Raw genomic sequence first — 17,609 nt, forward strand, 5'->3', positions numbered from 1 at the left:
TGACACAGGAGTACGTATTACATGTGCTGTGTTGACACAGGAGTACGTATTACATGTGCTGTGTTGACACAGGAGTACGTATTACATGTGCTGTGTTGACACAGGAGTACGTATTACACGTGCTGTGTTGACACAGGAGTACGTATTACATGTGTTGTGTTGTACACAGATGTATTACCTCTGTTTGGTTGTACCGAATACCTATGCTAGGATGTATCTTGATTAGTGACATACGGAGGTGAAATTCATATAAAAAGTATCATTTTCATTTGGAAACTGTAAACATGTTTTTAATCAGAAATATAATACCCATTTGAAACGTACGGATATCAAAGTGAGAATGATAATGGCACCTGAAGTTGCTAGCGCTTCAATGTGATTAATTACTTCTCCTGATTAAATTACACATGTACGATATCTACATGTGAAATTCCCTTTACAGTGGCAGTAATATGAAAAATGGCGTTGACCTACGAACATGTAATAACTTTGTGTGTAATAAACATGTCAACATACATGTATACTAATGAGATGTTGACATTTCTACGTTACAGTAAACATATGGTCTGGCCTGTCATACTTTGTCGGTGCAGTATGATAAAATACCGGAATAAGGTACGTCGGTCAAAATGTACTTGCAGTTTACGAGTTGACCATTTATTTTGTTTCATACACTGTATGCATTAATATTAAAGTACATTATTGTACGTTATCTTTATAACAGCATGTCTGATGGAATGATACTGGTTACATGACAGGGTTAATAAAACATCATGTCACCCTCACGAGCTCAAGATTCCCCGATCATAATTCCCTTATTCGGAGCCTTTCAAGAAAATCGGCAAGGGCCACCACAACCTAGTTCCGAAAGACGGAAACAGACGACAACAATGGCGCGTTAACCTGCTCATCTTAACTATTGTGTTTGCTTTTGATATATTTAGTTTCTCGGCAAAATGATAAAGTTAAAGCCCTCGCCCTTCTAGGTGAAGTCTGGGCTATTCATTTATAGGGCAAACATGTCACTTCCGGTTCAGCGACAATTAAGCTTGTTCCATTATGAAGTTGTTCCCGTGCATATGCGCCTGTACCGACTGACATAGAAATAAAACTTTCGCATACAAAACAATGGCACTGTACTGTTTAAGTGAACTAAACTGACACAAACTGACACAAATCAATGTCTTAACGTGTCACGTGACATGTTTACGTTATATGGTCCAACACACAGAGTGTTTACAGGAGACAGAATTACGTCTCGTTCTTGTCACAGTAGAATATATTTCACGTCAGTCATTTTTACTAGAAAGTTCAAGTAAACATCAAGAAGTACATTGAAACTTTACGCAAGTTCAATAAATGTTATCCTTGCAACCAATGTTTAAACAAAGCTACATTTTTTTAGGGCGCAGTACATGTCAAGGAAATAAGCACATTGTTAGAATAGGATTTAAAATGGAAGCTGTAAAATGTACCGGTATTTGATAGAAAACTTTTGAATGATTTATGAATTTGTTTCCATCATGTAAATATATGACAGGTCGATGTACTTAGATCAAGGTAGACAACCGACGCTAATAATTGTGAAGACATACGTAGATTTAATTACTATAGTACCACAGTTGCGGTTACAGACTTGATTAAGGGACGATGGAATAGCGTGACGTATAGCCTGTCCCCCTCAATAAATCTTCAATCCAATTACGGTAAATGTTCTCGAAAGGGTAAAAAACATATTTATTCGCAGTAGGTTGGAACCGCGATAATCCAGCCATCTTCGTCTATCAAGCCACCTTTATAAATCCAGCAGCCTGCGTAAAAGGAGACCTCCTCGTTAATACAACCCTCTCCGTTAAAACGGCAATTTTCATTGACACAGCCGCCTTAATCAAATCAGCCCATTCATTAAGGATCCCCATACCACTGTCAAAAACGGTAGCTATGCATTTGAAACTGTATTCCAGCATAACTGTAGTTTTGAAAAATCATATCTGTAAAGAAAACCATAACTTACGGAACGTTTATGAAAATAAATATAAAAATGAAATCAATAAAATGTCACCAATAACAATATTCTGCTGTGTAAAATATCTGCGGAGGTAGACCGGGATTCGACCCCTGCCTCAGATTGTTATACTGCCGAACAAACCGACTGGGCTACCTGTTCGACAGAAATGTCATCACCCAATTATGCGACAATTATATCCAAAACTAAATTATGGGGATGTCAGTGTTTATGTGTGTGCGAAAAACCCCCAGAGAACTGGGAGAGGGGTCCTTAGTAAAAACAGCTTCGTAAATATAGCCATTTTCGTTCATCCAGCCACCTTAATTGACAACCAAGAGCTGACCCCCTTACCAAAACACATGTTGGACAGTTGGATAACTTGAATAGTGATGGCTGAATTGACGAGACTCGTATATAGTAAAACAGCTTTAGTACAAAACGTAAACATCTACTCTGCCCGTAAGTTCTCTTGTGACGTGTTAACATACTGCTTCTATTCAAATGAATTTGTAAGAGTTCTGGTTAAAGTTAAGATTTTTGTTTGTATAACCATCGGATCAGCTGACCCATACATGTCTCGTGCAGATGATAAAACAATTATGGACCACAGCTGGGACACACTGCTTTTATTTGTGTTGTGGTATATGGCTGTATCAGTATGCTGTAAGGGACATTTCTAAGGAATTCGGAAATCGTGTTTTCTTTTGCGGATTTGGTAGCATTTAACTTGGCGAATGTTAAGGTCAAGCGTATATAACTGCGTGATGTTTCTTACGTAACACCAGATCTGTAGCTCAGTGACTGTTTCTTACGTAACACCAGATCTGTAGCTCAGTGACTGTTTCTTACGTAACACCAGATCTGTAGCTCAGTGACTGTTTCTTACGTAACACCAGATCTGTAGCTCAGTGACTGTTTCTTACGTAACACCAGATCTGTAGCTCAGTGACTGTTTCTTACGTAACACCAGATCTGTAGCTCAGTGACTGTTTCTTACGTAACACCAGATCTGTAGCTCAGTGACTGTTTCTTACGTAACACCAGATCTGTAGCTCAGTGACTGTTTCTTACGTAACACCAGATCTGTAGCTCAGTGACTGTTTCTTACGTAACACCAGATCTGTAGCTCAGTGACTGTTTCTTACGTAACACCAGATCTGTAGCTCAGTGACTGTTTCTTACGTAACACCAGATCTGTAGCTCAGTGACTGTTTCTTACGTAACACCAGATCTGTAGCTCAGTGACTGTTTCTTACGTAACACCAGATCTGTAGCTCAGTGACTGTTTCTTACGTAACACCAGATCTGTAGCTCAGTGACTGTTTCTTACGTAACACCAGATCTGTAGCTCAGTGACTGTTTCTTACGTAACACCAGATCTGTAGCTCAGTGACTGTTTCTTACGTAACACCAGATCTGTAGCTCAGTGACTGTTTCTTACGTAACACCAGATCTGTAGCTCAGTGACTGTTTCTTACGTAACACCAGATCTGTAGCTCAGTGACTGTTTCTTACGTAACACCAGATCTGTAGCTCAGTGACTGTTTCTTACGTAACACCAGATCTGTAGCTCAGTGACTGTTTCTTACGTAACACCAGATCTGTAGCTCAGTGACTGTTTCTTACGTAACACCAGATCTGTAGCTCAGTGACTGTTTCTTACGTAACACCAGATCTGTAGCTCAGTGACTGTTTCTTACGTAACACCAGATCTGTAGCTCAGTGACTGTTTCTTACGTAACACCAGATCTGTAGCTCAGTGACTGTTTCTTACGTAACACCAGATCTGTAGCTCAGTGACTGTTTCTTACGTAACACCAGATCTGTAGCTCAGTGACTGTTTCTTACGTAACACCAGATCTGTAGCTCAGTGACTGTTTCTTACGTAACACCAGATCTGTAGCTCAGTGACTGTTTCTTACGTAACACCAGATCTGTAGCTCAGTGACTGTTTCTTACGTAACACCAGATCTGTAGCTCAGTGACTGTTTCTTACGTAACACCAGATCTGTAGCTCAGTGACTGTTTCTTACGTAACACCAGATCTGTAGCTCAGTGACTGTTTCTTACGTAACACCAGATCTGTAGCTCAGTGACTGTTTCTTACGTAACACCAGATCTGTAGCTCAGTGACTGTTTCTTACGTAACACCAGATCTGTAGCTCAGTGACTGTTTCTTACGTAACACCAGATCTGTAGCTCAGTGACTGTTTCTTACGTAACACCAGATCTGTAGCTCAGTGACTGTTTCTTACGTAACACCAGATCTGTAGCTCAGTGACTGTTTCTTACGTAACACCAGATCTGTAGCTCAGTGACTGTTTCTTACGTAACACCAGATCTGTAGCTCAGTGACTGTTTCTTACGTAACACCAGATCTGTAGCTCAGTGACTGTTTCTTACGTAACACCAGATCTGTAGCTCAGTGACTGTTTCTTACGTAACACCAGATCTGTAGCTCAGTGACTGTTTCTTACGTAACACCAGATCTGTAGCTCAGTGACTGTTTCTTACGTAACACCAGATCTGTAGCTCAGTGACTGTTTCTTACGTAACACCAGATCTGTAGCTCAGTGACTGTTTCTTACGTAACACCAGATCTGTAGCTCAGTGACTGTTTACTACGTAACACCAGATCTGTAGCTCAGTGACTGTTTACTACGTAACACCAGATCTGTAGCTCAGTGACTGTTTCTTACGTAACACCAGAATTGTGACTGTGTCCGAAATGAACAGTTTGACCCTCAACACTAAACAGCCATCATGATTGGAGAGAATCTACCGTAAGTGATAATTGCATGTCTAGTCCATGGAACGTGCGTCTGCGCATTGAACTATATTTTGTACCAGCACTATTAAGCTTTCGCTGATTAAATTATATCGATTACTAAAGTTCTAATAAGATTTCTCTCCTCTATAAGCAAAGAAAAACACACGTTCCCGATTTCAACAAATTTAATGGGAGACATGAAAATGATTTATTTTTCGTACAAATTAAAACAATGAATGCAAAACTAAACACACATATGTAATGAATTGTTTACTTGGCCACGAACTTAGATAGCAATCTAATTCCATGACTTGGCGTAGGAAACAAAACGAGATTTTTTTTCTAAATTAACATCGTAATTTCTACAAAGGATTTTTTAAATAATTGTACAATAAATCTTCAATGTGTACACTGGTCTATGATATGTCTAAGCGCTCGACAATACAGGGTGGTCCAATGAATAAGCTAAAGTGTGTCACGGCAGAGACCCGATTTACGACCAGTTTGAAAACTAAAGAAAAGGACATGTGAAGTGTTTTCATCTCCTCTTAACATCGCCCGTTCGCACCATCCCAGCACTTAGATTAGCTATCTAAGTCCGTGATCCCAGCATAGTTTTGATTTGAACAAACATGTCTAAGTTTATTGAAAGAACAAGATGATTTTGGGCCAATGTCTCTTCTTTTTTTGATCAGTACTAGTACACAACTATTCTTCGTCGTTTACATCTAGGTCCGTATTCACGTTCTCATAACATGCCCTAACGCAGATTTTGTGCTCTCCAGTCAAATTACTTGTTCAAGTCCAACAGACACATAAACAGAAACACGAATAGATTATCAAATATTTAATAATTTAGGAGAGATTTGAAGTCGACTACTTTTCAATGTTTACACATGAGTTATAAGAAAGTTTGCGCACAGAGTTTATGCTTGAGCATGAGAATAGTTTTATGAATACAGGCCCAGGTCTATTGTATTGTGAGGAAATATAAATCAGGGCAACACAATAACAAACAAACACCAGGCACAGAGGGCCTGTATCACTCACCTGAATATGTTTAAAATAATTGGTATGAAGTAAAGATATGGTAGGTGCTGTATTTCAGAAAGATCCATCCAGTACTTGAGATATACCAGATCAAACTTCAAACAGAGCCCCACCCCTATGTCCCAAAGGGGGTAATTCCCAGCGTTAATACAAAATTGAGTCCCCTTGGCCTAAAGATGCTCCAGACTAAATAAGAATAAAATCCCTTAATACCAATGGTTGAAGAAGGATTTTAAAGGTTTTAACTCTATTTCTCCTATTGGGCCCCACCCTTCTGGCCCCTAGGAGACCACACCAACTGCTTATACAAAATAAGAGTCCCCTTGACCTAAGGATGCTCCAGACTAAATTAGGATATATAGGAAAATATCCCTTAATCTCATGGTCAGGAAGGATTCTATAGGTTTTACCTCTTTTTCTCCTATTGGGTCCCTGAGAGACCACACCCATTGTTTTTATAAAATTGGTTCCCCTTTACCCAAGGAAACTTCAGACCAGTATGGAACAAATCCTTTCATTCCTACAGAAGAAGAAGGATTTTAAAGAATTTGCTATGTTTCCCCTATTGGGCCCCGCCCCTCAGGCCCATATGGAACAAATCCTTTCATTCCTACAGATGATGAAGGATTTTAAAGAATTTGCTATACTTCCCCTATTGGGCACCGACCCTCAGGCCCCTAGGGGGCCAGACCCATGATTTATACAAAATTGGTTCTCCTTCACCCAAGGATGCTTCAGACCAAATATGGAACAAATCCATTAATTCATACAGACGAAGGATTTTAAAGATTTTTTTATATATCCTCTATTGGGCACCACCCCTCAGCCCCATGGCGGGGCCAGACCAATCGATTATACAGAATTGGTTCCTCTTCACCCAAGATTGCTTCAGACCAAATATGGACCAAATCTTTTCATTCCTACAGAATAAGAAGGATTTTAAAGAATTTGCAATGTTTCCCCTATTGGGCCCGCCCCTCAGGCCCATAGGGGGCCAGAACCACCGTTTATACAGAATTGGTTTCCCTTCACTCAAGGATGCTTCAGACCAAATATGGAACAAATCCTTTCATTCCTACAGAAGAAGAAGGATTTTAAAGAATTTGCTATATTTCCCCTTTTGGGCCCTGCCCCTCAGCCCCCAGGGGGGCCAGACCCACCATTTATACAAAATTTGTTCCCCCTTCCCCTAAGGATGCTTCTGACCAAATTTATTTAAAATCTGCTATGCCGTTTATGACAAGTAGTGATTTTTAGAAAAAGTTTATGTACAACGGACCCTGTGCCATGGCATAAGCTCACTTGCCCTTTCGGCCGCGAAAAAACACAATTTTATTATCTCCATTCCAATTTGGTTCAAATAACATGAATTGATTAAAATAAAAATTGAGACTAATTTGAAAGTTTGTTTAATATAATAAACTCACTTACAGACTGCTGCGTATCATCAGACGAAATGGAAGTAAAATATATTAATGATCAAAACTCACAAAACAAAAACACATACTGTACTCGACCATTTAACAAAACATCCCAACATACATGATATTATGTTATACAATACTATAAATATTATACCATACCATATTTATTATAATCAACACATACATATACATATTACACCATACTATATTTATTGTAATAAGCACTCATTTTAAATAATCATAACATACATGACAATGAGTTGATTTGGTTACTTGTAAGGCGGTCTATCAACACATCACACTGTATCTAAGACAAAATTACTTATTTAAAGTAGATCACCCGTCCTCCATCCTCCATTGGTTACGCTCAAGTTAGCTCTCTCTGAATAGGAGGTAGACCTGATCGTACCAGATCGTATCCCTTGGCTAGCGAAGATGTCAATCCCCAAAAATTTACCGTTAAAACAGGTACAACATTGTTCTAAGTTTTTATATGGTAGGCCACCAAAACACACCAATGTGTTTACATTTTGGGAAACTATTTGGCTGTTACGAGACATAAAGTTCATTACTTTAACAACACAATGAATGCCTTTATGAAAGTAAATTAATTACCAAAAGGTAAAATAAAATAGTTCAGAACTTCTGAAGATATTGGTGTTGGAAACAAAGGGGAAAATATGATATGCATATATTTCAGATTCTTTGTATTTATTTTTCAAGATTAAAAAGAAAACTGGAGAAGGAGAAATATGCAATCTGGAAATTATTTCTTTCACATTTTATCTTTTTTTCTTTCAAAATGACTTCAAAAATTGGTTTGTTGAAATTATGTACGTCATCTTAGGGAAGATAAAAGCTGTATTTTGAACTTCTATTCATACAATGTTTAATTCAGTCACATAGCCACACAACTGTAACACTTAGTAGTCTATTGACTTAACAAATTAAATCATCCACTTATATACATTGTCTTTCACTCTTGTCAACATAAAAAACCCGCAAAATATACTTCAAAATATGTTCAATATTAATAATGCATATTCAATAATTCATCAAACAAACCCTTAAAACCATTTCAGAAAGTGTTTCAACAAACAATGACCTAATCATTTTCCTTTTCACTATCCAATATAGCCAATATCTCCCTAACAACAGTGAATGCAAAGTTGTCTCCCCCTTACACATAATATACGAGTTTCTTCCCTTGTGTTGTAAAAAATTGGCTGGGAAACCATAACATCTATATAATTTCACACAATGTAGGTCGCAAACAATCTATTTTGTTTTGATTCTGTAAAATGCTCTCTTTTAAGTTCCTGCACACTCAAAGACTTATACATTTTAAAATTTGAATCATTCCTCAATATGTTCCCCATATATATCATATACCGGTACGGTTATATGTTAAAGGTCCATTCTGTTGTCTGGTTTGACAACTCTGTGTTAGGGCTAAGAATTAAGTATCTGCCAGTTATTATAAAAACTAAATACGTTTGATGGCATTAATAGAATCTATTTTCAATTTTCATTGTACATGCAATATTATTTAAGTCTGTAATGAAACAAAACACTGCATTTCTCTTGTTTTATACCCAAATGATCTTTTTTGAAACCTACAAATAAACATACTAATTTATAAAGGAATCTTTTAAAATTTGATCCAATACTAGAAGAAATTTATTCTAGAAACATGGGAGAAATTACTTTCGGATTAAAAGAAGTGAAATATCAATACATTTTAAAGAAATATTAAATCTGACATGTACATTTTCATGAGCATACAATTATCTCTTAAACTGATGCCAAAATTAATTTCTTGCGAAACATACATGATCCTTCGTCAAAGAGTGGATTGTTGTTCCTTTTGGGCTGGTTATTGACAATACTTTCCGGGTTTTGGTACATGAATGGTCGTCGTAAGATACATCAGCTGTAACGTCTCTTTTTCAATACAGCTCCCTACAGTTATCTAAGTTCAGATCACATGGACACACTAAAGTATCACAGACAACTGGCTCCAACATCTTAAAATAAATTCCTCTCAATACTTTCTTAAACAATATTTTTTTTGCTACTGTACTTAATCAAAATATTCCTCAGTGCAGTGTAATTATAGTATTCATAAAAACAAATTGGACCATACATTTTCTTTCAGCTGAACAAAATAAAACTGAACATGAAACATTTCTTGATTCAGACACAAAGAATTAACTTAAATCTTGAAATACCGTAAAATGCCATGTACCAAACATCTAAATATGTAAAGAAAACTGTTTTGAAAATGGAGGGATATCTGACATGGTTATTCATATTTTGGTATAATAGCAAAAATCTACTTTTCAGAAATTGCAAACTTGTAACACTTTAATTGACACAGGAACTTGATGCTGGGTTGTTTCCATGCTAGTATTTGTCCACGTTTTCTGTGGTGTTAGCCCCTGGCATCTGTTGGGACGGGACACCTTTAAAGTCTATTTCTATATCCACACTTGATAACTTCTCTGCCTCCAACTTCTTCAATATTTTCTCTTGTCTCGCATTCTCTTTCTCCTCCTGAAATAGACATAATCATCCCGATGGATTAGAAATGGTTCTGTAACAAACCATTAGCTCAATCTATTGTTTATCTTATGTGGCCGTACGACTGCTACTGTAACATACTGTAAACGTCTGGTAACAAGCAAATTCGTGGAATTTATATCCCCCGCTTGCAGGACATATTGAAGGTTAACATTATTGAGGTTATGTTTACACATTTGAGTATCGTGCTGTTGAGACATAACGTCAAGCTTAAAACTTGAAGAAAAAGAAAAGCCCTATACCTCAATGATTTTCTGTAAATATGCACAAATCACATCGATTGGCAAACTTAGCATGAGTCGGATGTGCATACGGAACTTGGTTGAAACATCTGAACAATATCTACAGCATTTATCACACGAAAACCAAAGAGTGCCCAAGATGGGTGGAAAGACCGAGGAACACAAACTTTGTTATCAAGTTTGAAGGAATTTGGCTAATATTTGCTAGAGTTATAAAGCTGAAACTGCAAATAATGATGTTTTTCGTTAATCAAGGGGCCATAACTCTGCCAAATGGAGTCTGATTAAAGTGGTTGTTGAACTTGGCCGAGTCTTTAATGTGTTGAACCTTGTTATTAAGTTTGAGGACAATCAGATAATATTTGCGAGATTGAATAAACAGAAACGGCAGATAATGATGTTTTTCATTATTCAAGGGGCCTTAACTCCGCCAAATAAAGTCCGCTGAAAGTGGTCTTCAAACTTGGCCAAGCCCTTTAGGCATTTAACCCTTTGATCAAGTTTGAAAAAAATTGGTTGAACTTTTTGGCCGAGCCCTTTAGGCATTTAACCCTTTGATCAAGTTTGAAAAAAATTGGTTAACATTTGTTGTAGTTATTGCATGGAAACGAAGCATGACAGACAGACTGACAGACGGACAAACCCAAATTAATATATTTTAATATATGCAGTACATTGCAAAACATACAACATATTGTTTCAATAAATAGAGGATGTTTCATGTTTTTTCTGGGTAAATAACATTCATGTATGTAACAGTGGTCATTATTTTTTTCAAAGTCTCTGCTAGGAGTCGAACCCCTGACCTCTGGTTTACTAGTCTTACACTTTTACTGAATGACCTAAAGAGAAATTCTCCCTAGCTGAGTCGGTAGGAAGCGGCTAGTATTTTACCAGGGTGACACATATATATTTCAAGAATATTGATATTTTTCACACTTGTGAAGCATAAGTGAAAATAGTCATATATTCTGCTGTAGAAGCGAAACATCCATAGTATTCAAAGGGAAAAAAACATTAAATGTTCAATGATTAGACAGAATTGTTAATGATACAACATGTACATAAAATGGAGTATATTAAGATTCAGCTTGCTACATTTTAACTTTTGAGGGTTTTATCATTTAAATAATTATCAAAGACTGAATCGAATAAGTATAAAAATTATACTGTTTCTCCTTGCGAAGAAGCATGCATTACACGACCACAAGTGACAAAGTTCTGACGTAAAGAAACCTTTACCTCTTCTTTCAATCTGTAGAATTCATCTATAGCATATTGATATTTTGGTGTTGTGATGCCGAAAAACCAAGCCAATTTTTCTCCACAGAAATCGGCACCTGGTAAAGCAAATAATCATATATACCGTACTATTAAACAAGAAATATATATGAAATGTGTCCATATATTTACACAAACATTTATTTCAGTCATATTTATGACCAGGTACCCAAAGAATTTGAATGGTCTATACATGATGTATAATGGACAATTTGTGAATGAGTTTCAATTTTATAAGATATTGATCAAACTTACTTAAAACTCTCGATTTGAGAATCAACTCAAAGCTATAAATTAACAGGAAATCTAAACAATTCAACTCATTCACTGTGCGTTAATGACACAGGATATTGGTACTAGGCAGGCGGTGATCACACGAGGTGGACTGCAGCTGAAGGTGAGTTTTTTCTATATTTTCCATACTTCAGAGGCTGTCATATTCTTGAGGCTTTTTGGATCAATACCTAACATTTTCAGTATTTACTTAAACCATAGAAAAAGTTCATATAGGGGTCAATATTTCTTCCAGACTTTCAAACACGTTGTCTGGTATCGATGAAAATTTACGAGTTATAACTATCACGTGTCTGAATTAACATTTGTAGTATACTCCACACATTTTACTGCCTACAACTAAATATAGATGTATCTACATTACACACATTCATTGTGTCAGTGAAAGCATTGTATAAAATATCGTCAAAAATATTTCGTCGAACTGGACGGCAGATTGAATGTTTGTTTTTTAGATTACTGTACGGAACATGCAAATTGCAAGTCGCCGTACAATGCAACGAAATTATGTCAGCATATTTCTCATAATTTACAAGAAGTTAGAAAATACGATAAATGTATGTAATGCATATACATATTAGTTAGTTACAAGTAGTTAAATTTGTTCCCCCCCCCCAACCCATATAGGAATGTTCTCTTTAGTTGACGCAATTGCTGAAAATGTGAGGAATTGATCCAACAAGCCCTAAGAACATACAAGCCTCTGAAGTAAGGAAAATATAAAACAAGAGGCCAATGGGCCTAAACGGTCACCTGAGTCTACAGTATTTATTTTTGTTGTTGAAATATGTACCAATTTGAGTAAAAAATAGTATAATGTTAACTTAACTTTGTCAGGACCATGAGCTGATCATTCCTAGACCAATTTTAAGTGAGATCGGCCTATTAGAACTTAGTAGCAAAATAGCGGCCATGGCAGCCAAATTGTATTTCTGATTGACCCGAAAAATAACAACACTTTGTCAGGACCATGAGGCGATCATTCCTACCAACTTTCAGTTAAATCGGCCCAGCATAACTTGACTTTAAGTTTGAAATGTAAAATGTTAACGGACGACGGACGACGACAGACGAAAACAGATAGCAATAGGTCACTTGAGCTTTAGCTCAAGTGACCTAAAAAACTCACCTGCAACAGAAGCCCACTTTTTGTGATCAGCGCCTGCCTGGTAGCAATATCCGGTGTCGTTAACACACAGTGTCACTATTCCCAAAATTAGTAATACTCCTAAACAATCAATTTCTATCACCTGTCCCTCCTGATCCCTGTATTATCTATATGTACATGTTTTACATGCTTTAACTGGAATAAGAGAAGACTTATGTAGTCTTTGCCTGTTGTGTAATCCCTTTGTTTTGAAACAACAAGAGGCCCAGAGGGCCTGTATCGTTCACCTGAATATGTTTAAAATAATTGGTACAACATAAAGATATAGCACTCCATAGTAGGTGCTGTAAGTACATATGAAATTTCAGAAAGATCCATCCAGTACTTGAGATATAGCGAGAACAAACTTCAAACAGAGGCCCACCCCTATATGCAACCTAGGGGGTCATACCCACCAATTATACAAAATTGAGTCCCCTTGGTCCTAGGATGCTCCAGACTAAATAAGGATAAAATCCCTTAAACCCGATGGTCGAAGAGGAATTTTAAAGGTTTTACCTCTATTTCTCCTACTGGCCCCGCCCTTCTGCCCCCTGGGAGAACACACCCACTGCATATACAAAATTGAGTCCCCTTGGGCCAAGGATGCTCCAGACTAAATTAGGATAAAATCCCTTAATCCCTATGGTAGAAGAAGAATTTTAAAGGTTTTACCTCTATATCCGCTATTGGGCCCCGCCTTTCTGCCTCCAGGGGGGGGGGGTTAGACACACTGTTTAAACAAAATTGATTCCCTTTCACCCAATGATGCTTTATACCAAATTTGGACAAAATCATGTCATTGATACAGAGGAAGGTATTTGAAGAATTTGCTATGTTTCCCCTATTGGGCCCCTACCTTCTGCCCCCAGGGGGGCCACACTCACTGTTTATACAAAATTGAGTCCCCTTGGCCATAGGATCCTGCAGACAAAATTAGGATAAAATCCCTTAATCCCTATGGTAGAAGAAGGATTATAAAGGTTTTACTTCAGTTTCCCCTATTGGGCCCCGCCCCTCAGGTCCCATGGGGGCCACACCCACCGTTTATACAAAATTGGTTTCCCTTTCCCCAAGGATGCTCCACACTAAATATGGACCAAATCCTTTCATTCTTACAGAAGGAGAAGGACTTTAAAGAATAATTTGCTATTTTTACCCCTATTAGGCCCTACAGCTCAGGCCCCTGGGGGGCCAGACCCACGGTTTATACAAAATTGGTTCCCCTTTACCCAAAGATCCTCCACAATAAATATGGACCTAATCCTTTCATTCCTACAGAAGCAGAAGGATTTTAAAGAATAATTTGCTATGTTTCCCCTATTGGGCCCCGCCCCTCAGGCCCCTGGCAGGCCAGACCCACGATTTGTACAAAATTGGTTTCCCTTCACCCAATGATGCTTCAGACCAAATATGGAACAAATCCTTTCATTCCTTCACAAGAAAAAGGCTTTTAAAGAATTTGCAATATTTCCCCTATTGGGTCCTGTCCCTCAGCCCCAGGGGGTCCAGACCTACTGTTTATACAAAATTCGTTCCCCTTCACCCAAGAATGCTTCAGACCAAATATGGAACAAATCCTTTCATTCCTACAGAATAAGAAGGATTTTAAAGAATTTGCTATGTTTCCCATATCGGGCCCCACCCCTCAGGCCCCTGGAGGACCAGACCCATGCTTTATACAAAATTGCTTCCCCTTCCCCCAAAGGATGCTTCAGACCAAATATGGAACAAATCCTTTCATTCCTACAGAAGAAGAAGGATTTTAAATAATTTGCTATATTTCTCCTATTGGGTCCCGCCCCTCAGCCCCCAGGGGGGCCACACCCTCCATTTATAAACAAGAGGCCTAGAGGGCCTGTATCGCTCACCTTAATATGTTTAAAATAATTGGTATGAAGTAGGTGCTGTAAGTACATATGCAATTTCAGAAAGATCCATCCAGTACTTGAGATATACTGAGAACAAACTTCAAACAGAGGCCCACCCCTATATGCAACCTAGGGGGTCATACCCACCAATTATACAAAATTGAGTCCCCTTGACCCAAGGATGCTCCAGACTAAATAAGGATAAAATCCCATAATCCCGATGGTCGAAGAAGGATTTTAAAGGTTTTACGTCTATTTCTCCTATTGGGCCCCGCCCTTCTGCCCCTTCGGAGACCATACCCACTGCATGATTATACAAAATTGAGTCCCCTTGGCCCATAGATGCTCCAGACTAAATTAGGATAAAATCCCTTAATCTCTAAGGCAGAAGAAGGATTTTAAAGGTTTTACCTATATTTCACTATTGGGTCCCGTCCCTCAGGACCCTGGGAGGCCATACCCAGCGTTTATACAAAATTGGTTCTCCTTCACTCAAGGATGCTCCACACTAAATATGGAACAAATCCTTTTATTCCTACGGAAGAATAATTTGCTATGTTTCCCCTATTGGGCCCCACCCCTCAGGCTCCTGGGGGGCCACACCCACGGTTTATACAAAATTGGTTGTCCTTCACTCAAGGATGCTGCACACTAAATATGGAACAAAGCCTTTTATTCCTACGGAAGAATAATTTGCTATGTTTCCCCTATTGGGACCCACCCCTCAGGCCCCTGGGGGGCCCCACCCACGGTTTATACAAAATTGGTTCTCCTTCACCCAAGGATGCTTCAGACCAAATATGGAACAAATCCTTTCATTCCTACAGAATAAGAAGGATTTTAAAGTATTTGCTATATTTCCCCTATTGGGCCCTGCCACTCAGCCCCCAGGGGGGCAAGACCCACAGTTAATACAAGGATAAATCTGCTCAGTCGTTCATGACTAGTAGCATTTTAAAGGAAAAGTTGACGGACTGACGGACGACGGACGCTGCAGTATGGCATAAGCTCACCAAAGCTAAAAATTGAGTCCCCTTGGCCCAAGGATGCTCCAGACAAAATTAGAATAAAATCCCTTAATCCCTAGGGTAGAAGAACGATTTTCAAGGTTTTACCTCTATTTCCCCTATTGGGCCCCGCCCCTCTGCCCTGCCCCCCGGGGGGGGGGGGGGGGGGGGGCACACCCACCGTTTATACAAAATTGAGTCCCCTTAGCCTAAGGATACTCCAGACCAAATTTAGTCAAAATCTACCTGGCCGTTCAGGACTAGTAGCGTTTTAAAGGAAAAGTTGACGGACGGACGACTGGTTCTTTGGACCAGGTGAGCTAATAAAATATCTTGGATGAATTCCAAGTTTTAGCAATGAGTTAAAGAGGTACCCAGTACACAAATTTATATTGACATATTTTTGAGATAGGAACTTAAAATATAGCAGTTTTCCACATGATACCACTGGTTTTACCTGAAATACTTGGATCACCAAACCTAAAATTATACTGTATCTGGAACATAGTCAATACATTATGATGATGATACTGTATCTGGAACATAGTCAATACATTATGATGATGCAACAGATTACCTTTTAATGTTTTCATTGCTGCAAATGCTGTATAATACCAAATCCAAGGAACCCAGGTCAGTGATTTCTGAAAAAGACAAGAGAACGTTGTATGGATGTTAGAACTTGTAACTATTTTAGTTTTTGTTGTTTTAGGGTTAAGGGTATCACTACATCAGTAATAACCACAAAGAGGTAGCAGAGGACAGTAGAAATGGCCTGTTCCTAAAAATAAAGGGCATGTCTCAGACTGATACACTATTAAACCTGCACAGTACACCTACATATATATGTCTAAAGAATCTCCTAGAAGAGATGAAAGTACTAAAGACTGGTTGTTGAGAATTTTTCTTTTTATAATATATATATATATTTATAAACTACGTTTTGAATTCATTTTGTTTAGAAGACTGATTCTTTTTCAAAAACTGTTTTCCCCAGATTTGGGAGTTGTGAAAACCATGGATACCTCATAAAAAAAACCACCAAAAAATGCAAAATAACATGATTTTTAACCCAAAATTTGACCCCTGCAAGTAGATATTTTTTTCTGAAAACCTGCCTGAAATCAAATATTGCCTACTCAGTAACAGAAATACTCACGTTCTAGCATAGGTCATTCCGGTGGATTTTTCACAATATTTACACATGTGCTGAGTACAAAAAAATACTACATGAAAAGCTAGCTTTTGTTGTGTAGAAAGAGATTTGAAAATGGCCAAAACTGTAGTCTCAAACCAGTCGATTTTTTTTAAATGTGAAGCCCACATAGTCCACTTCATCATGTATATGCCAATTTTAATGCTGATTTTTTTTCATTTTGATACCTGTAATATTACATGGGCATTGTACAAAAATATCACCCATGGCCACAGTACGCTAATGTACACTGCTACCAGGAGAGTTTGACTCTGATTTTTTCTGACTAAGAGTAATTCCCCCTGTCATGTATCTTTAGATGTTCATTGTTTTCCCATAGGCTTTGTGGCTCATACTGATTCTGATATGGTGGAGTTAACATTCCTGGATGACAATATTTAATAAGTGAAGGCTTTAGAATGTAAAGATTCTGAGTTTGATACCTGCAATCATTTCTTTTCTGTTTACAAACATTCAAATTTTAAACAAATGTCATTCTGTAAAATGCATCAAGGCATGTATTTAAACGGAAAGGAGTAAAACAAATATTTCAGAATAGTGACAGTGGTAAAAACAAGAGGCCCAAGGGCCTTAGCGGTCACCTGAGTTATATCATAGATACTGGTAGCTTTATTTTATTGTTTAGATGTGATGTGGAAATCAGCATGTAAACTAAGTGAAATACAATACTTGTCATGTCATCAATGGATAAGAATTTGAAAATATTGGTAAATGTT

At 37.9% G+C, this 17,609-nt stretch overlaps 1 protein-coding gene across 1 annotated transcript in view; it reads right to left on the reverse strand.

Moving 5' to 3' along the window:
* Window positions 1-7,220: 7,220 nt before the first annotated feature.
* Window positions 7,221-17,609, reverse strand: part of LOC110464075 (protein FAM177A1-like) — a 15,567-nt gene continuing 5,178 nt past the window's right edge. The window contains exons 3-5 of the mRNA XM_021519106.1: window positions 16,255-16,321; window positions 11,320-11,417; window positions 7,221-9,808 (exon numbers count right to left, since the gene is read on the reverse strand). Of these exons, the coding sequence (XP_021374781.1) occupies window positions 9,659-9,808; window positions 11,320-11,417; window positions 16,255-16,321 (315 nt within the window). The 3' untranslated portion in view covers window positions 7,221-9,658. The remainder of the gene's footprint in view (window positions 9,809-11,319; window positions 11,418-16,254; window positions 16,322-17,609) is intronic.

This window comes from Mizuhopecten yessoensis, unplaced genomic scaffold (assembly GCF_002113885.1).
Source record: "Mizuhopecten yessoensis strain PY_sf001 unplaced genomic scaffold, ASM211388v2 scaffold10955, whole genome shotgun sequence".
NCBI lineage: Eukaryota > Metazoa > Mollusca > Bivalvia > Pectinida > Pectinidae > Mizuhopecten > Mizuhopecten yessoensis.